Source organism: Periophthalmus magnuspinnatus, chromosome 7 (genome assembly GCF_009829125.3).
Source record: "Periophthalmus magnuspinnatus isolate fPerMag1 chromosome 7, fPerMag1.2.pri, whole genome shotgun sequence".
NCBI classification, from domain to species: domain Eukaryota; kingdom Metazoa; phylum Chordata; class Actinopteri; order Gobiiformes; family Gobiidae; genus Periophthalmus; species Periophthalmus magnuspinnatus.
Genome location: NC_047132.1, coordinates 22,046,588 through 22,063,349, shown reverse-complemented (window position 1 = coordinate 22,063,349; position 16,762 = coordinate 22,046,588). Strand labels below are relative to the sequence as shown.

Here is a 16,762-nt window from a genome sequence, read left to right as displayed (position 1 = left end):
AGCATAATTTACATACAGCCTTGTGTAAGAAATATACAATTAATGAACATATTTTCATTCAAAGTTTCTGTAGGCTACAACCAAATAGAAACTTTACCCTACTGTAAGTCTACATCTTCACCAACAGAGGGCAGTGTGCTTCAACGTTTCAAGGCACAGAGAGGTTATTTACAGTATTTGTACTATATTCAGGATATGATTCCCAATGTCAAAACAGTCTTGCATAGTCAGTCATTTTGAATATGCTTGGTGTCCTCATGGATCAGACAGATATCACTCGTATCGAAAATTCTTTAGCTGAGTTTTTAATCCCTGTCTGATTGGTAGTTCCTGGAAAACTACCCTGATGGTGTGCTCCATACTGCCACCCAGGATCAGACCTTGTGAAATCAACTTGGACCTGGTCTGAACTCAAAGTCTGCCGTGAAGCCTCAGTATGCTGGTTATAGACATTTGAAGAGTTGGGATTGAGTGGTAAAAGTGCTTGGTCATATTCATATCCAGGAAGAAGAGGAAATCTGGCAGCAGCGTTATATGAAGAGGAAGGACCAATTAGATCGTAGTTGTACTGCTGTTGACACCTGTAATGAACAAATAAAGGTTTTGGCTTAGTTACACTCAAATGGCAGTTCGTTCACTTCTAACGTTTCTACCACTGTTACATAAAACATTTGCAATGAATATTGGTCAGTTAGTATTTACCTGCATATGTTGCGGTCGTCACTCTGTCCAGGATCATGGTGGTTCCACTGGGTTAATTCTTTTTCCATATGATTATTGTTATTATTGTTCCTGCCCTTGTTACTGTATGGAGGTCTATTCATCTCCTGTTGATAGTTCTGTTCTCCCCACTGCGGTGGCATTTCAGGGTACCTGGAAATCACAAATGAAGATTCAGTTTTGTTTTTTGTTTTTTGCTTTTACATTCTTTTAATACTCTTTTTATGTCCCAAGTTACAAAGCGGGTAGTAGTACATTCACTGTGCAATATAAATTAATGTATGAAATCTATAACAGTCTATTATTATATTTTCATCATCATGGACATGCATAACAACGGATACCTGTTGTTGTGACGTTATTGGCCCCATCGAAAAGGAGTATTTGTGACAGCAGAACAGCAAAAGTAGTAACAATAACAGTACTTTTACTTTATGACAGATTTGAACTAACCTCTCCATCTCTTTCCTTTTCCTTTTTTCGATGCAGTCGACCAAACAGCAGGTGAGAAAAGCCATGGACATGAAGAAGATGACGGCAGAACTCACGATCGAAACGAGTATAGCCAATTGGAAACCACTGATCTCATTGAAGGAAAGGGCTGGAGCAACAGAGGGGAGAAATATACAGATAAGTGAATATTAAGGTAATATACCGATATTTATTTGCACATTGGGTCACACGTTAACTTCACATCTTCAGGTCCTTTAAAACTGTTCTTTTCTAGGTTTCTGGCAGTCTACCTCTCTTGTTTTTTCCTTCTGGTGTGTACTCATATATTTTACAAGCATTTTTCTCCTTAGTTAAAACACAAATGTCTTTATGTTTCATTATTTTTTACTTGCACTGAAAGATTTGCACTGCTGTTCTGCCAGTACTGTATATTTTGTATATATTCAGTCAAAATTGATTCTTGTGAGCTTTAAGCCATATTATCATTCTGTTATGTCATCAGAAACAACTGGGGTTGTGTTTGTTTCATTCACACATGTTTGAGTAATCCTTTATATTATTAGTCTGTCTACATCTACAAAGCTCAAAATGCTCTGTTCTACCTTGTGGCGTCATGAAGCGATAGTTTTCAAGTTAACAGCTACTTTTTCCTTTAGTTCAGTAGAGACTGGCATTTCCTACTGAAGGTGTATGAAGTTTAAGACACAGTAGAGCACTTCCTGTATTACCACATGGCATGACAAGGTGAAAGTGTTTTCAGTCTGAGAGAAGAACCCCGCCTAAATATGTGGTTAAATGTGTGAATGAAGTGAAACACAGCTGCAGATATCTTTCTGAGGAGGAAACTTCATCATAACAGACCTGAAAATATGGTAATATGGGTCCTTTAATGCATGCCTTTTTAAAATTATTTTATGGTAGCCTATATTTACTATTATTTTGTTGTTGTTGTTGCACCATACCGCCAAAGCAAGTTTGCAGTTTGTGAATTCTGTTCACTGATAACGCCAATAAAACTAATTCAGGTTCTGATTATTCCAGGAAGTCTTCTGGGTGCTTTTAATCTTCTTTTTTCAGTTTTCAGGTTTCGGCCCCGAATAGTAGAACAGATAGGGGAATGTACAGCTTTGGTTTAGTCTGTAGTTATGGTTTTCATTTCCCGTGTTTGCCAAAAGCAGCACCAGCTTTGCCTATATAAGTCATAGTCTCTTTATTCCAGTTGAGGAAACAAAATTGAGATTTTTCTGCTCACTACCCACAAAATTACTAAATGAGCACCTGTTTCTAAATATTCCACTCTGGCAGCCCCTTTAATTAAACACCTACATGAGCACTGTCCTCCACTGTGCACTATCTTTCCAAACCATTGAAAGCATGGATTAGTGCATATTAAGTTTGTTATAATAACTAAAATCATTAGGCTGCCAGTCATGTTAACCAAACCGTTGTGACTACTTGTTTACAACATCAACGACATTGTGTGCACTGTGTGATCTGACAACTCTAGCCAGCTTTATTATAATAATTTTTACTGCATCTTGAGATCATCTGTAGAAGCACAAAGGCCATATGTGTGCATGTCCTGCCAGTTCATCTGTATCTCTTCCTTGGACCACTTGCACTGAATACAGTGCAGGATTATTAAAGATTATATGATTTCACCCAACAATGTCAATTTCATCTCAGATCTTACCGGTGCATACTACTGTTCTTGAGCAAGACACTTCTCCCATCTTGTATGAATGTGTTGTGTGAATGGCTTATTGTGGGTCTTTGGAGGGGATTGGCAGCTAAACGTCCGGTTAGTCTACCCCAGAGCAGTTGTGGCAATATGGAGAGTGCAGAATGTTTGAAATTGAAACGCTATTTTGCCATTGCAATGTTTTATTGTTATTAAAGCCCATTTGTCTATCTACTCAAACTACCTAAAATCCTAACGTGTACCCATTTTTCTTGTGTTTCCTGTATTCCCCACCCACAAGAATTTGCCTCAATGAATCAATAATATGTTTTTCCCCATCTTCTGCAGGAGTTTGTAACATTATGAATAAAATAACAACAGGTGATACTTCATATAAAAGTTATTCTTACGCTTGCAGTAGGTCTCTCCCTCCCAGTGTGTGCTGTTGGCATCTAAAACACACTTGACACTGTCCCCAATCAGCTTGTGTTTGTCCGGGCAGCGCAGGGCAATCACAGTGCCCACGTTGGTGCCATTTCCATAGATGATCCTCTGGAAACCCAGGGTCGGCTTGGGCATCGGGCTGCACTGAGTCTGGACAAAATCTAAGCAGTCCAGATCAAAATGGTTAATTTCTATTTGAAACCTTTATTGTTCATGCTGAATGTGTCAAACTTATGAATGTGTATCCAAACAGTGAAAAAGAACACACTGACAAAACAATTACTATAGAACAGAGTTAAACATCATTTAACATGGTGATCAATGGGCACCCAGGTAATGAGGCTAAAAAGAGCATAGTTTAATGTTTCCATACCAGGATCTTACATTACTAAATGGTAGTTTTTAAGGAAATATTGCTACAGGGACATATTGTTGATCTTACATTCTGTCACAGTGAATTCAGACTTTATCAAAGAGGAAATGTGATAACTCTTTAAAACAACAAAACCTGTGGGGTCAGTGGAAACAGCTCAGCCCATATCCAGCTATGCAAAACAAGACATTATCTCTTGTTCACCACAACATGGAGGTCCCACATCACTGCACAACAGGCCAGAAGATAATCTATGAGTTTTAGAAAACTTCAGGACACGTCTAGGCTCCTTGTATTTTGGTGTGGAGTCCTGTGGCGGTTCATAGCAATTTACTTTCTTAAAACGTGGTTAAAAAATTAGTAAGCCGTTAACGTCTTAACAATGATAAGATGATTCTAGAATGACATATATAAGGGAATAAAAGGGTTGGTGTCATGAAAATAGAACAGAATGGGAATAGAAAACATCCACTATTCTTGATATAGATTCAGACTAAAAAAAATATTGAGTTACGTCTCCTCCTAAGGTGAATCATCAGCCTCATAACCTCTTTCTCCTCCTCTTGGCCACCTGGTAGTTTAGGCGTACCTCAGTGTCCTCTCATTATCCCTCATGTTTTCTCTGACACACTCTCACTATTCAGGCTCGTACTGATCTTACAACAGAAGTAATCGACATTCGAAACAAGAGTAGAGACTTTAATACGTAACAGGAGCAACAGAGCATCGCTTTTATGCAACGTGCGTGCGCGTGAGACTGCGTGAGAAGCCCAGCTGTGGAGTCCCTGATTAAGCCACACAGACCGCCTGTTGTCCTGCATTCACCTTTTACATGCTTCAGAAGAGTATTTTTTAAAACAACATACATTTAAACTGGCCATGTTTTACAGTCATATTATGAGAGATTATCTGCAAAACTCCACACATTAATTTTGACCATGCACTCGCGCACATCTCCAAAATAACAATGCCACTGCCTACCTGAGATGCTGCCGTGATAGCTCGCGTTTCTGCCCTCCATCTCACTGCTGGGCACATTGGCCACGGGTACAGTTGCCGTTGACATGCTAAAACACTCGTGTGCGTAAAGCAGCGCTCCTCTGCGCTTGGTACGAGGTAACCAGTCCCAAATTCCGCCGCTGTTCCTCCCTCAAAGTGCCATTCAACTTGACGGATGTTCCAAAAAGCTCTACCTGCACGTGCTTCTATTGCCCCGAGTAAAACAACCAAATAAGTAGGCCTAGTCCCACACTGCCCCGATAGGTGGGCCCTAACAGAGAACGCGTTATCTCCTGTGAAGTACACGCGCACTCAGCCCAGACGGTGATGAGACTTGACCCGCGGTTAAGCGCTTTATGTGATGCAGGAAGTCGCAGCTGTCGCTCATAGGAGGATGCGTTTCACACTGCATGGGTTAAAAGTATCTAATCACTGTGTGGTTTCCTGAGAAGTTCTCTATTCAAAAGCAGAACAAGGCTTTTGTGTAAGAAAGGTTTAAAATACGCTGTTACAATGTAATAGAGCACAGTATAGTTACAGTAACAGCAGTTAGTATAAATGTTATTTTGTTTTTGTTCTGCTCCTTCTGCTTTCTAATATAATATACAAAACACCCTTCTTTTCAGTTCTTTACTAATGGCCTCCAAATAAACACAATAATTTATGCCAAGACTTTAAGATATACTTTAAGATCTGTTATATTTCAGCAGATGACAGACAACAGAACTGTAGCAGGGGTAGAAGAAGTGCAGATAAAGAGATGAAAAAGTGAAGCATGATTTATATCCATCCATCCATCCATTTTCTTCCGCTTATCCGGGGCCGGGTCGCGGGGGCAGCAGTCTAAGCAGGGACTCCCAGACTTCCCTCACCCCGGACACGTCCTCCAGCTCCTCCGGTGGGACCCCAAGGCGTTCCCAGGCCAGCCGAGAGACATAGTCCCTCCAGCGTGTCCTGGGTCTTCCCCGGGGCCTCCTCCCGGTGGGACATGCCCAGAACATCTCCCTAGGGAGGCGTCCAGGAGGCATCCTGAGCAGATGCCCGAGCCACCTCAGCTGGTTCCTCTCAACGTGTAGGAGCAGCGGCTCTACTCCGAGCTCCTCCCGTGTGACCGAGCTCCTCACCCTATCCCTAAGGGTGCGCCCGGCCACTCTGCGGAGGAAGCCCATTTCAGCCGCTTGTATCCGCGATCTTGTCCTTTCGGTCATTACCCAAAGCTCATGACCATAGGTGAGGGTAGGAACGTAGATTGACCGGTAAATCGAGAGCTTCGCCTTCCGGCTCAGCTCCTTCTTTACCACAACGGACCGATACAGCGACCGCATCACTGCAGACGCTGCACCGATCCGCCTGTCAATCTCCCGCTCCATCCTTCCCTCACTCGTGAACAAGACCCCGAGATACTTGAACTCCTCCACTTGGGGCAGAGACTCACCACCCACCCGGAGAGAGCAAACCACCTTTTTCCGGTCGAGAACCATGGCCTCGGATTTGGAGGAGCTGATTCTCATCCCAGCCGCTTCACACTCGGCTGCAAACCGCCCCAGTGCCTGCTGCAGGTCCTGGCTCGAAGAAGCCATCAGGACAACATCATCTGCAAACAGCAGAGATGAAATCCTGTGGTTCCCAAACCAGGCCCCCTCCGGCCCCTGGCTGTGCCTAGAAATTCTGTCCATAAATATAATGAACAGAACCGGTGACAAAGGGCAGCCCTGGCGGAGTCCAACATGCACTGGGAACAGGTCTGACTTACTGCCGGCAATGCGAACACAGCTCCTGCTCCGGTCATACAGGGACCGGACAGCCCTTAGCAAAGAGCCCCGGACCCCATACTCCCAGAGCACCCCCCAAAGGACACCACGAGGGACACGGTCGAATGCCTTCTCCAGATCCACAAAACACATGTGAACTGGTTGGGCATACTCCCATGAGCCCTCGAGGACCCGATGGAGAGTATAGAGCTGGTCCAGTGTTCCACGACCAGGACGAAAACCACACTGCTCCTCCTGAATCCGAGGTTCGACTATCGGTCGGATTCTCCTCTCCAGTACCCTGGAATAGACCTTACCGGGAAGGCTGAGGAGTGTGATTCCCCTGTAATTGGAACACACCCTCCGGTCCCCCTTCTTATACAGAGGGACCACCACCCCGGTCTGCCATTCCACAGGTACTGTCCCCGACTGCCACGCGATGTTGCAGAGGCGTGTCAGCCAAGACAGTCCCACAACATCCAGAGACTTGAGGTACTCAGGACGGATCTCGTCCACCCCCGGAGCCTTGCCACCGAGGAGCTTGCCAACCACCTCAGTGACTTCAGCCAGGGTGATGGACGAGTCCGCCTCTGGGTCCCCAGTTTCTGCTTCCTCCTCGGAAGACGTGACAGTGGGATTGAGGAGATCCTCAAAGTATTCCTTCCACCGCCCGGCAACATCCCCAGTCGAGGTCAGCAGCTCTCCACCCGCACTGTAAACAGTGTTGGTGAAGCACTGCTTTCCCCTCCTGAGGCGTCGGACGGTTTGCCAGAATCTCTTTGAGGCCGTCCGATAGTCCTCCTCCATGGCCTCCCCGAACTCCTCCCAACCCCGAGTTTTTGCCTCTGTGACTGCCCGAGCCGCGGCACGCTTGGCCCGTCGGTACTCATCAGCTGCCTCAGGAGTCCCACGAGCCAACAAGGCTCGATAGGACTCCTTCTTCAGCTTGACGGCATCCCTTACTTCCGGTGTCCACCACCGGGTTCGGGGATTGCCGCCGCGACAAGCACCACAGACCTTACGACCACAGCTACGAGCAGCCGCATCGACAATAGAGGTGGAGAACATGGCCCACTCGGAGTCCATGTCTCCAACCTCCCCCGGGATCAGGGAGAAGCTCTTCCGGAGGTGGGAGTTGAAGACCCCCCTGACAGAGGGCTCCGCCAGACGTTCCCAGCAGACCCTCACAATGCGCTTGGGCCTGCCAGGTCTGTCCGGCTTCCTCCTCCGCCAGCGGATCCAACTCACCACCAGGTGGTGATCAGTTGACAGCTCAGCCCCTCTCTTCACCCGAGTGTCCAAGACACGCGGTCGGAGGTCAGATGACACGACAACAAAGTCGATCATCGACCTCCGACCTAGAGTGTCCTGGTGCCACGTGCACCGATTGACACCCTTGTGCTCGAACATGGTGTTTGTTATGGACAAGCTGTGACTAGCACAGAAGTCCAATAACAAAACACCGCTCGGGTTCAGATCGGGGAGGCCGTTCCTCCCAATCACGCCCCTCCAAGTGTCACTGTCGTTACCCACATGGGCGTTGAAGTCCCCCAGGAGAACAACGGAGTCCCCGGTTGGTGCACTGTCTAGTACCCCTCCCAGGGACTCCAAGAAGGCCGGGTACTCTGCACTGCCGTTTGGCCCGTAGGCCGACACAACAGTGAGAGACCTGTCCCCGACCCGAAGGCGCAGGGACGCGACCCTCTCGTTCACCGGAGTGAACCCCAACACGCAGCGGCTGAGCTGTGGGGCAATGAGCAAGCCCACACCAGCTCGCCGCCGCTCCCCGCGGGCAACGCCAGAGAAATGGAGAGTCCAACCCCTCTCGAGAAGTTGGGTTCCAGAGCCCAAGCTGTGCGTGGAGGTGAGGCCGACTATATCTAGCCGGTAACGCTCAACCTCCCGCACAAGCTCAGGCTCCTTCCCCCCAGCGAGGTGACATTCCATGTCCCCAGAGCTAGTCTCCATGTCCGGAGATCCGGTCGTCGAGGTCCCCGCCTTCGACTGCTGCCCGGATCTCTCCGCACCCGCCCCTCATGGCTCCTCCCGCAGGTGGTGGGTCCACGGGAGGACGGCCCCACGTCGTTTCTTCGGGCTGGGCCCGACCGGGCCCCGTGGGGAAAGGCCCGGCCACCAGGCGCTCGCTGCCGAGCACCCACCCCAGGCCTGGCTCCAGGGTGGGGCCCCGGTAACGCCAGTCCGGGCGACGTAACTGGCCTCGTTGTTTCTCTATCCATGATGGGCTTCTGAACCGCTCTTAGTCAGACCCGTCTCCCAGGACCTGTTTGCCATGGGTGACCCTACCAGGGGCATGAAGCCCCCAACAACATAGCTCCCAGGATCATTCGGGTGCTCAAACCCCTCCACCACGTTAAGGTGGCGGTTCGGGGAGGGGAGCATGATTTATATATTTGAGTAATTAAGTTAAGTAAATTATTTCTAGAAAACGCACTGGAAATTTAGGAAAAAGGCAAAAGGAAAACATCTATTTTGTCCTTGCAAATGTCTCCACCTTTTGCTTTGCTGGATTATTTGATGTCTAATTAATAGACTTTTACGGCCATCAATAAAAAGAAAGAAAAATCCTCTGAAACTCACAAAAATGCAGGACATTACATTATATATTATTTGTGCAAAATGTCTCCAAACCCCCCCTTGGTGTGTAAATCATTTGCAGTCATTGTGTAAGCACAATGCCTACAGATAAAGACACTTCTCTGTGGTGACATAACACAGTTCTTCATCGTCTGCACGAAATTGGGTTGAACACTTCCTGTCCATGAGCACTTCAGAAACTGAACTTTAAAACATGAAAGAGACTGTAATTCTGTAAGCATATTGAGTCCATTATGCTAAATGCACTTTATAAAAAAAACAACAACATAATATACCTGCGGATGTTTTTTTCACATCTACGTTCAAATAATCCTATGGACTCACTTTGATCACTGCAAACTGAGAACCCCTCACAAGAGCTTTAGTTTAGCGAATTTCTCACCACACATACACTCTGAACATAACAGTTTTAGGTCTCTTGGGTTTTGTAGTGAAATACAGATGCAGTCTGTTTCTATAGCAGCAGGTCAAATGTGTGTAAAAACTCTCTCTAGTCTTTGTTCAATACGCAGCTGTAGTGAATGTCAAGGCAGTGTCAGGATCTTTACTGAACTTCAGCTTAAAGAGTAAAGAGTAAGATCACCTGCCCACCTCACTCAAATAACATGTGAATACACTGAAAAAAGTGAATCTTGGCTATAGTTGTGGTGAAGTATTTGTAGAGCCATAATTTTTGTGTGACTGGTTGCTATGACAGTGTGTAAGGGGTGGGGGTCACGTGGGTAAAGGTGAAGTGCTGGTAGTATTCAAAGCCACTGGAGAGAGGGGAGACACTGGGTAGCCATATTTTTCAGTGACCACTTTGTTTGCTTGTTGCCATGCTGTTTTGTAGGCCCACATGATACCACTGTGTGTAACCTGAATGCTTAAAGGGCCCATATTGCGCTATTTTCTGATCTGTTATAATGTTGTTTCCTCATCAAAAACATACCTGGAGTTGTGTTTTGTTTCATTCACACATGCTTAACACGCACACCCTGCATATTTAGGCTGTGTGCTTCTCTCAAACAGAAAACACTCTGTTACACTTTGTGATGTCATGTGATAATATAGGAAATGCACCACTGTATTTTTAAACTCCGTGTACCTTCACTGAAATCATTTGGGTAATTTCAGCCCTGGAATTGTCAATCTCTATACTAAACAAAAGGTAAAAGGTAGCTCTTGACTTGAAAACTACCACTTGATAAGATCAGAAGTTGGAACAGAGAATTTTGAGCTTTGGAGATGTAGACAAACTACAAACTATAGGGTTACTCAAACATGCATAAACTAAACAAAACTCAACTCCTGGTATGCAGAGCCGGCCCCAACCTTTAGGGGGCCCTAAGCTGAATTTGCCCTGGGGGCCACATATTCATATTTGACAACATTAAGACATCATCACAACCAGTTGTTAAAAGACTGAAAATTCTAGAGGCTCACAAGAGCAATAACCACGTATAGCAGTAAGGAAGTATCACAGTATAAAAACATGTAAGGATGGGAGGACTGCCAGAGAAATTCTTTTTAATTCTGGTGCATTTTAATGTGTTTCAGTTGACTAAAGTGGGCTTACATTTATCAGTTCTTTATGTTATAAAATGCAGAATTGGACAGAGAAGCCAAACTATGTACTTAGGCAAGGGTACACTTCAAAATCATATCACTCAAGAAGTACAAAGTAGTGAGCCAAATTAAGAGTTGCGTAAGAGAAATAGTATGCACATAACATCAGATTTATAATCATCAGATAATTTGGATTGAACATTAAGTAAGAGGATTTTAGGATCACATATTTTTTCTGTTTATTGTCAGGTTTTTGTGCAGAGATTTCGTGTAAATGCGCATATGAGTAGGATGCACAGATACGATACCAGTATCAGGTGCCAGTACTCGTACTCGTTAATGGGCTGCCGATACCAAGAGCTGATACGACTGTAGCTGTGCTGCCTCTTGTTTGACTCACAGCTCATCTCTCCACAGAGCAGTGAGCTCTGAGCAGAGCACTGCACAGAGGTGACCATAAAGATGCACATGAACTATTCTGCACATTAAGCGCAGCTGTAATCATACATGACGGTTACATAAAGTATACAAATATTTAGCACTCTAAAAGGTTTTTATAGTTCACAGAGGATACCAATGCAGTGCTTGTGTTTGCAATAGTAGCATGCTAACGTTGCTAAGTGACGCTGGCGAACAATTTAGCGACTGAATAGAGCGGGTTCAGAGCTTTTAAAAGACATATAACATGCACATATTGGTGAAAGTATGGCGTGGTAAAAGTAACATAATAGTCACTGTTATGCTAACAGTGACTCTTTAGCAGTTAGCGCGTTAGCAGTTAGCACGTTAGCAGCAGAGCGTTGGCAAAGAGCAAGTGGTAAATATTAAAGCCAGATATTTATCTAAATAAATTATTCTGGAATTATACCCAACTACAGTGATTTCAGTAGTTAAGACAAGAATTCTAAGATGAAAAAGTCGGCTATACTATAAAAATCCTGTGATATCAGCCCACTGTAATCAAACACCAGCAAAAATAGTGTCTTGAAACTGTATTTTTACTCAACATCGGCGAGTACTCAAGATTAAGTACTTGTACTCGTTTTTGCAGTGGTATCGGTGCATCCCTATATGCATTCACAAAACATTCAGGAGTCGTTCACAGCTCTTTCTTTCCTTCAGCAGATGTAACAGAGGTTTGTGCCATAATCAACATTGTTAATCTGACACAGGGGCAGTGACCTGCTTTAGCTACACTCACATCATCTGATGGTTTAGAGACAAAAGGATGAGCCACAACCAAAAACAGCCAGTGTAATAAAAGGACTCACCTGCTGTCCTCTGCCGCTCTGAGGTGTGTCCTGTCTGCAGAATTACACACGTCCAGCCTCACTGTTTTATCTGCAGGTCCGATGGTGTAAAGTGGGGACATATTTCGAGTCCTCTCCCTATTTCCCCAAAACAATCTTCCTCTGGGCTCTTCCTCTTTTCCTCTGTATAACACCCATTCAAATGTACCTCTGCTGCCTCAGCTCACCCACAGTTCACCTGGAGGAGAGGGGTCCTTCACACCGGTGTAAACTGTCCACACCACTGCCAGATTAAAAAAAAAAAAAATACATATGCACATATAGAGCTACTGGAAATAAAACCCATCTAATCATTTAAGAGGGATATTTATACTAGTATAAACACGCAGGTGCCATTTAGTTTTCAGAAAAAACCTTTCCAATCATTATTTTCAATATAAATGTATGGGCTCTTGGAGGCCTTCTGATGGCCTCGGGGTCCTAAGCGCTACAGTATCCAAAGAATATATATCTTTTTTTTCACCACCAGAGGGCCCCCCCAGAGCCCTTACATTTATATTGATTTTTTTTTTCCTGAAAACTAAATGTCACTCGGGTGTTTATACTAGACTAAATATCCCTCTTAAACGATTAGATATGTTTTCTTTCCAGTAACTGGATATGTCCACATTTTTTGAGTCAGGCGGTGATGTGGACAGCTGCGTGAAGGACCCCTCCCCTGGAGGTGAGCTGTGGGCGTTGAACGTACGTTTGAATGGGTGTTTTACAAACTAAAAGACTAAAAGTTGGTGAAGTTCAATTTATCTGAGGTACGGGAGAATGTATAAAGAGCCCAGAGGAAGATAGTTTTGGGGACAGGACCTTTCAGAAAGGACTGAAATATGTCACCATTTTACACCAGTGGACCTGCAGATGAAACAGTGAGGCTGAACGTGCATAATTGTGCAGACACACCTCAGAAGTACAGAGGACAGCAGGTGAGTCCGTTTATTATACTGGCTGTTTTTGATTGTGGCTCGTCCTTTTGTCTCTAAACCATCAGATGATGTGAGTGTAGCTAAAGCAGGTCACTGCTCCTGTGTCAGGTTAACGACGTTGATTATGGCAGTAACCTTTATGTTACATCTGCTGGACGAATGAACGAGCTGTGAACGACTCCTGAATGCGTTGTAAATGCTCATATAGGGATGCAACAGGTGTTTGATTATATCAGTAAATTTAATTAATTTCATAGGATTTTTACTGTATAGCTGACATTTTCATCTTACAATTCTTATCTACTGAAATCATTGTAGTGAGCATCTGGCATTAATATTTACCACTTCCTCTTTAGATCCTCTTCAGATTAACTGCTAACGCTCACTGCTAACAGCCACAGTGACTGTTTAGTTACTTTTACCACGGTCACACTTTCACACATATGGACAAGCTGTACATCTTTTAAAAGCTGATCCCACTATATTCAGTCGCTAAAAGTGTTTGCTAATTATAATAAGTTACAATACAGCACAGGCAAATAATCACCAGCGCTACTTAGCAACGTTAGCATTCTACTATTGTAAACACAAGCATTGCGCTGGTATCCTCCATGAACTATAAACACTTTTTAGATACCTAAATATTTGTGTATTTCATGTGACAGTCACATATGATTACAGCTGAGCTTAATGTGCAGAACAGTGAATGTGCAGCTTTATGTCCAGAGCTCACTGCTCTGTGGAGAGATGAGCTGTGCGTCAAACAAGAGGCAGCACAGCTACAGTGGTATCGGCTCTTGGTATCGGCAGCCCATTAACGAGTACGAGTACTGGCACCTGATACTGGTTTCGTGTCTTTGTATCCCTACTCATTAATATTCGCATTTACATAAACTCACAGCATCCAAAGCCTGACAATAAACATAAAAATAATGTGATCTTAAAATGCTCTTATTTAAATAATATTCAGTCCTTCCAAATGATCTGATGATTATAAATCTGATGTTATGTCCAGCTTTCTTGTTTCTCTTATGCAACTCTTAACTTGGATCACTACTTTGTACTTCTTAAGTGATATGAATTTGAAGTAAGTGTGCCCTTGCTTAAGTACATAGTTTGTCTTCTTTATGTCATAAAATGCAGAATAGCATTTTATGACATGAAGAATTGATAAATGTAAACTCACTTTAGTCTGCTGGAACACATTAAAATGCACCAGAAACCAAGAAAAAAATCCAGAATTTCAGTTTCCTTGGCAGACCCCCCTTCCTTACATGTTTTTATATTGTTATATTTGCTGTTTTGAGCCTCTAGAATTTGCAGTCTTTTTATAAGTGGTTGTGATGATGTGTTAATGTTATCAAATATGAATATGTGGCACTAAAGTTGCAACTTGTGGATGTTGTATAAAACATAAAAAAAGATTTAAAAAAAAAATCATACATCCACAGTCTCACACTCAAAGCCTTACATTTATTTGCTTCTTTTCCTCTGCGCAGTACTTGGACCCAGATGAAATTTTGATTTACACTATTCATCCAAATGTCTGGCCACATGCCGCATCCTACTGCTGCCACTCGGCACCTTTACACATGGGATAGATTACTTATAACAGCAGAAAAGCATCAGACAAATACTGGATCAGAATAAGGATACAGAGGCTGCTGAAGTAGGTGCTATTAAAAGTATGATTTATTTACTGAAGGGGTAGGCTTTGATCACTGACAAAAAGCTGTTTCTTGCAGTGTGCACAGCTGAAGGCTATAGGCACATACCTCAGTCTGTGCGTAAAAAGGGCTACTCAAGTCATCCATCTCCAATAGCTCCAAGTTGACTTTACTCAGCCATGGACTTGGATGTGGAGACCACAGGAAGCTTACCATTGGTGATACAGCCTTGCCATTTTACACACTACTCCTAGAGTCAATACTACTACTACTACTACTACTACTACTACTTCATGCCAACATTAGTAGCCTATATCTCACCAAACAAATGCTCAAAAGTGGATAGATCCTCCATTGTTGATGTAATTCCTTGTTTTACATGTCATGTTGTTTCATGTCATTTATGATAATTTCTTATCAGGAATTTCCATAATAATTCTGGATCATGTTTTAACGTGAAGTCATAAGGCCATTTCGAGGTAAGTATCACGTCAATTCATGAGTATCACGTTAAATCATCATGCTGCTAATTTCTATGTAAATACTTAGTGGCAGTTCTACCTCACCGTAAATATGGAACAAAACCATTTGGTTTACAAATCTGAGCATTCATAAGGTGAAAAAATATTTTTACATAATTTCAGTCCTCATTTCGTCTTTGTAGCTCCTGGAGTTTTGACATTTGCTCTTAAAATGGCACATTCTGTAGGGATATAGTTAGACTCGCTACACTCTGGGAAAGAAACACGTAAACTATGCGCGATATTCAAATGATCAAACACACAGAGAAATGTAGACCTGGGCTTTATAAAAAGGTGAGTTTAAAATGAGATTTAGTAAAATAAAAAAGACTGTTGTCACAGGTTATTCAGCTTGAAGGCCTTTTCTCATTGAACATTGAAATGTTACAGCTCAGGGTTTAATAGCCAAACATGGACTTTACATAATGACCAAGGAGGAATTTACTTGGTATTTTTTATTTGACTTGTAGCAGCTTAGCTGGCGCAGAATCATCCATTCAAAGTTTGGATATGTGATTGATATGGATCCAATTAGACCCATAATTAAACAGCGTTTAGATTTAGTGCTCGTTGGACGCTGCCTTCACCGTTCGCACTGGCGCTCTGTGCCTCTGTGGTGCTAAACTCGCTCATTGTTCATTGTTCACATCTGTTTTGCGCCCTTTAGCGCTGCGTGACCTGTGCCTCAGCGCTTTAGTCCCGTCTCTACATAGGGTTTACATGGGAATCACTCACGTAGTTTCTTTTGTTTTTAGTATTAATAGGCTTTCTGTAATAACATAGACCGAGCTCTTCCTGTGAACCATGACCTCAAAAACAGAAGTGAAAACTATCCGTCTGTTGTATGCTCTGATGACTGTTGAAAACACACCTGGTGAACCCAGTGTATAGCTGTCTGGTAATAATACAATACAATTCTATGTAAGGTTTAGTTAGCAAGAGACATCTTCAGAATGGTATTTTAATCTTAATTTCCTGCTAATAGTAGTAGTAGATTATGGCCACTGCTGCATCTGTATGGTTTATGTTCAGCAATTGAAAAAAGTGAATGCAAATGTCAAATAATAATAACTGAAAAAAAACCCAACAACATGTATTCCATTTGAAGCAATTAATCTAATCAACTTCTGAAGGCTATCACTGTGTTGCAAGCATTCTTGTTAGAAGATCTATGCTCATGTTTTCTGTTGATGCTGGAGTAATGGCTGCTTTTCTCTGTGTGTTTTTTCATTCAGTGACAAAGGTGAAGCTGATCTGAGGACCACATTGGTACATGCAGAATAACACTGATGCTGTTGAATGAAAGGGGGGAAAATTGAATGAACTTAACATTTTTGAGGCACTGTGCTGCTATTTATTTAAAACCTGGGTGTCATTGAAAAGGCAAAATATAAATTAAAGTTGTAGAAATGTACTTTGATCCTCTATATCAGAAATTCAATTAATTTACAGAAACACTATCTGAGGGCCAAGTGAAAGACACAACCATTTTGGCAGTTAGTGTGGGTCACACTTATCTGTGTGTGACTCTTGGAGGAGAGAGTGTGCAGTTATTTCGGCCCCTGCTTAAAAACTCATAGGCACTCCAGCTCCCAATTCATCATTCTGACACCTTGAGCTAAACAAATGTTCATGCCTCCACAAAATGATGCTTTCAAGGTGACTCTAGGCACCCAGAGAAAGAAGCAACATGGCATGCTCCCACCTGCTTTACATTATAAATATTCACAAGCATGCTTAAAATAAATAAATTCATGCACAC

The 16,762-nt window shown here is 43.3% G+C and overlaps 1 protein-coding gene across 1 annotated transcript; it reads right to left on the bottom strand.

Annotated features, from left to right (window-relative positions):
• Positions 1–6: 6 nt before the first annotated feature.
• On the bottom strand, positions 7–4,976 carry LOC117373723 (uncharacterized). Its single transcript, XM_033969813.2, has 5 exons — positions 4,653–4,976; positions 3,265–3,459; positions 1,174–1,321; positions 703–873; positions 7–581 (listed from the first exon to the last, which is right to left on the bottom strand). Exons 1-5 carry the CDS (start codon positions 4,735–4,737, stop codon positions 263–265), a joined length of 918 nt encoding a protein of 305 aa, XP_033825704.1. The 5' UTR covers positions 4,738–4,976; the 3' UTR covers positions 7–262.
• Positions 4,977–16,762: the final 11,786 nt, after the last annotated feature.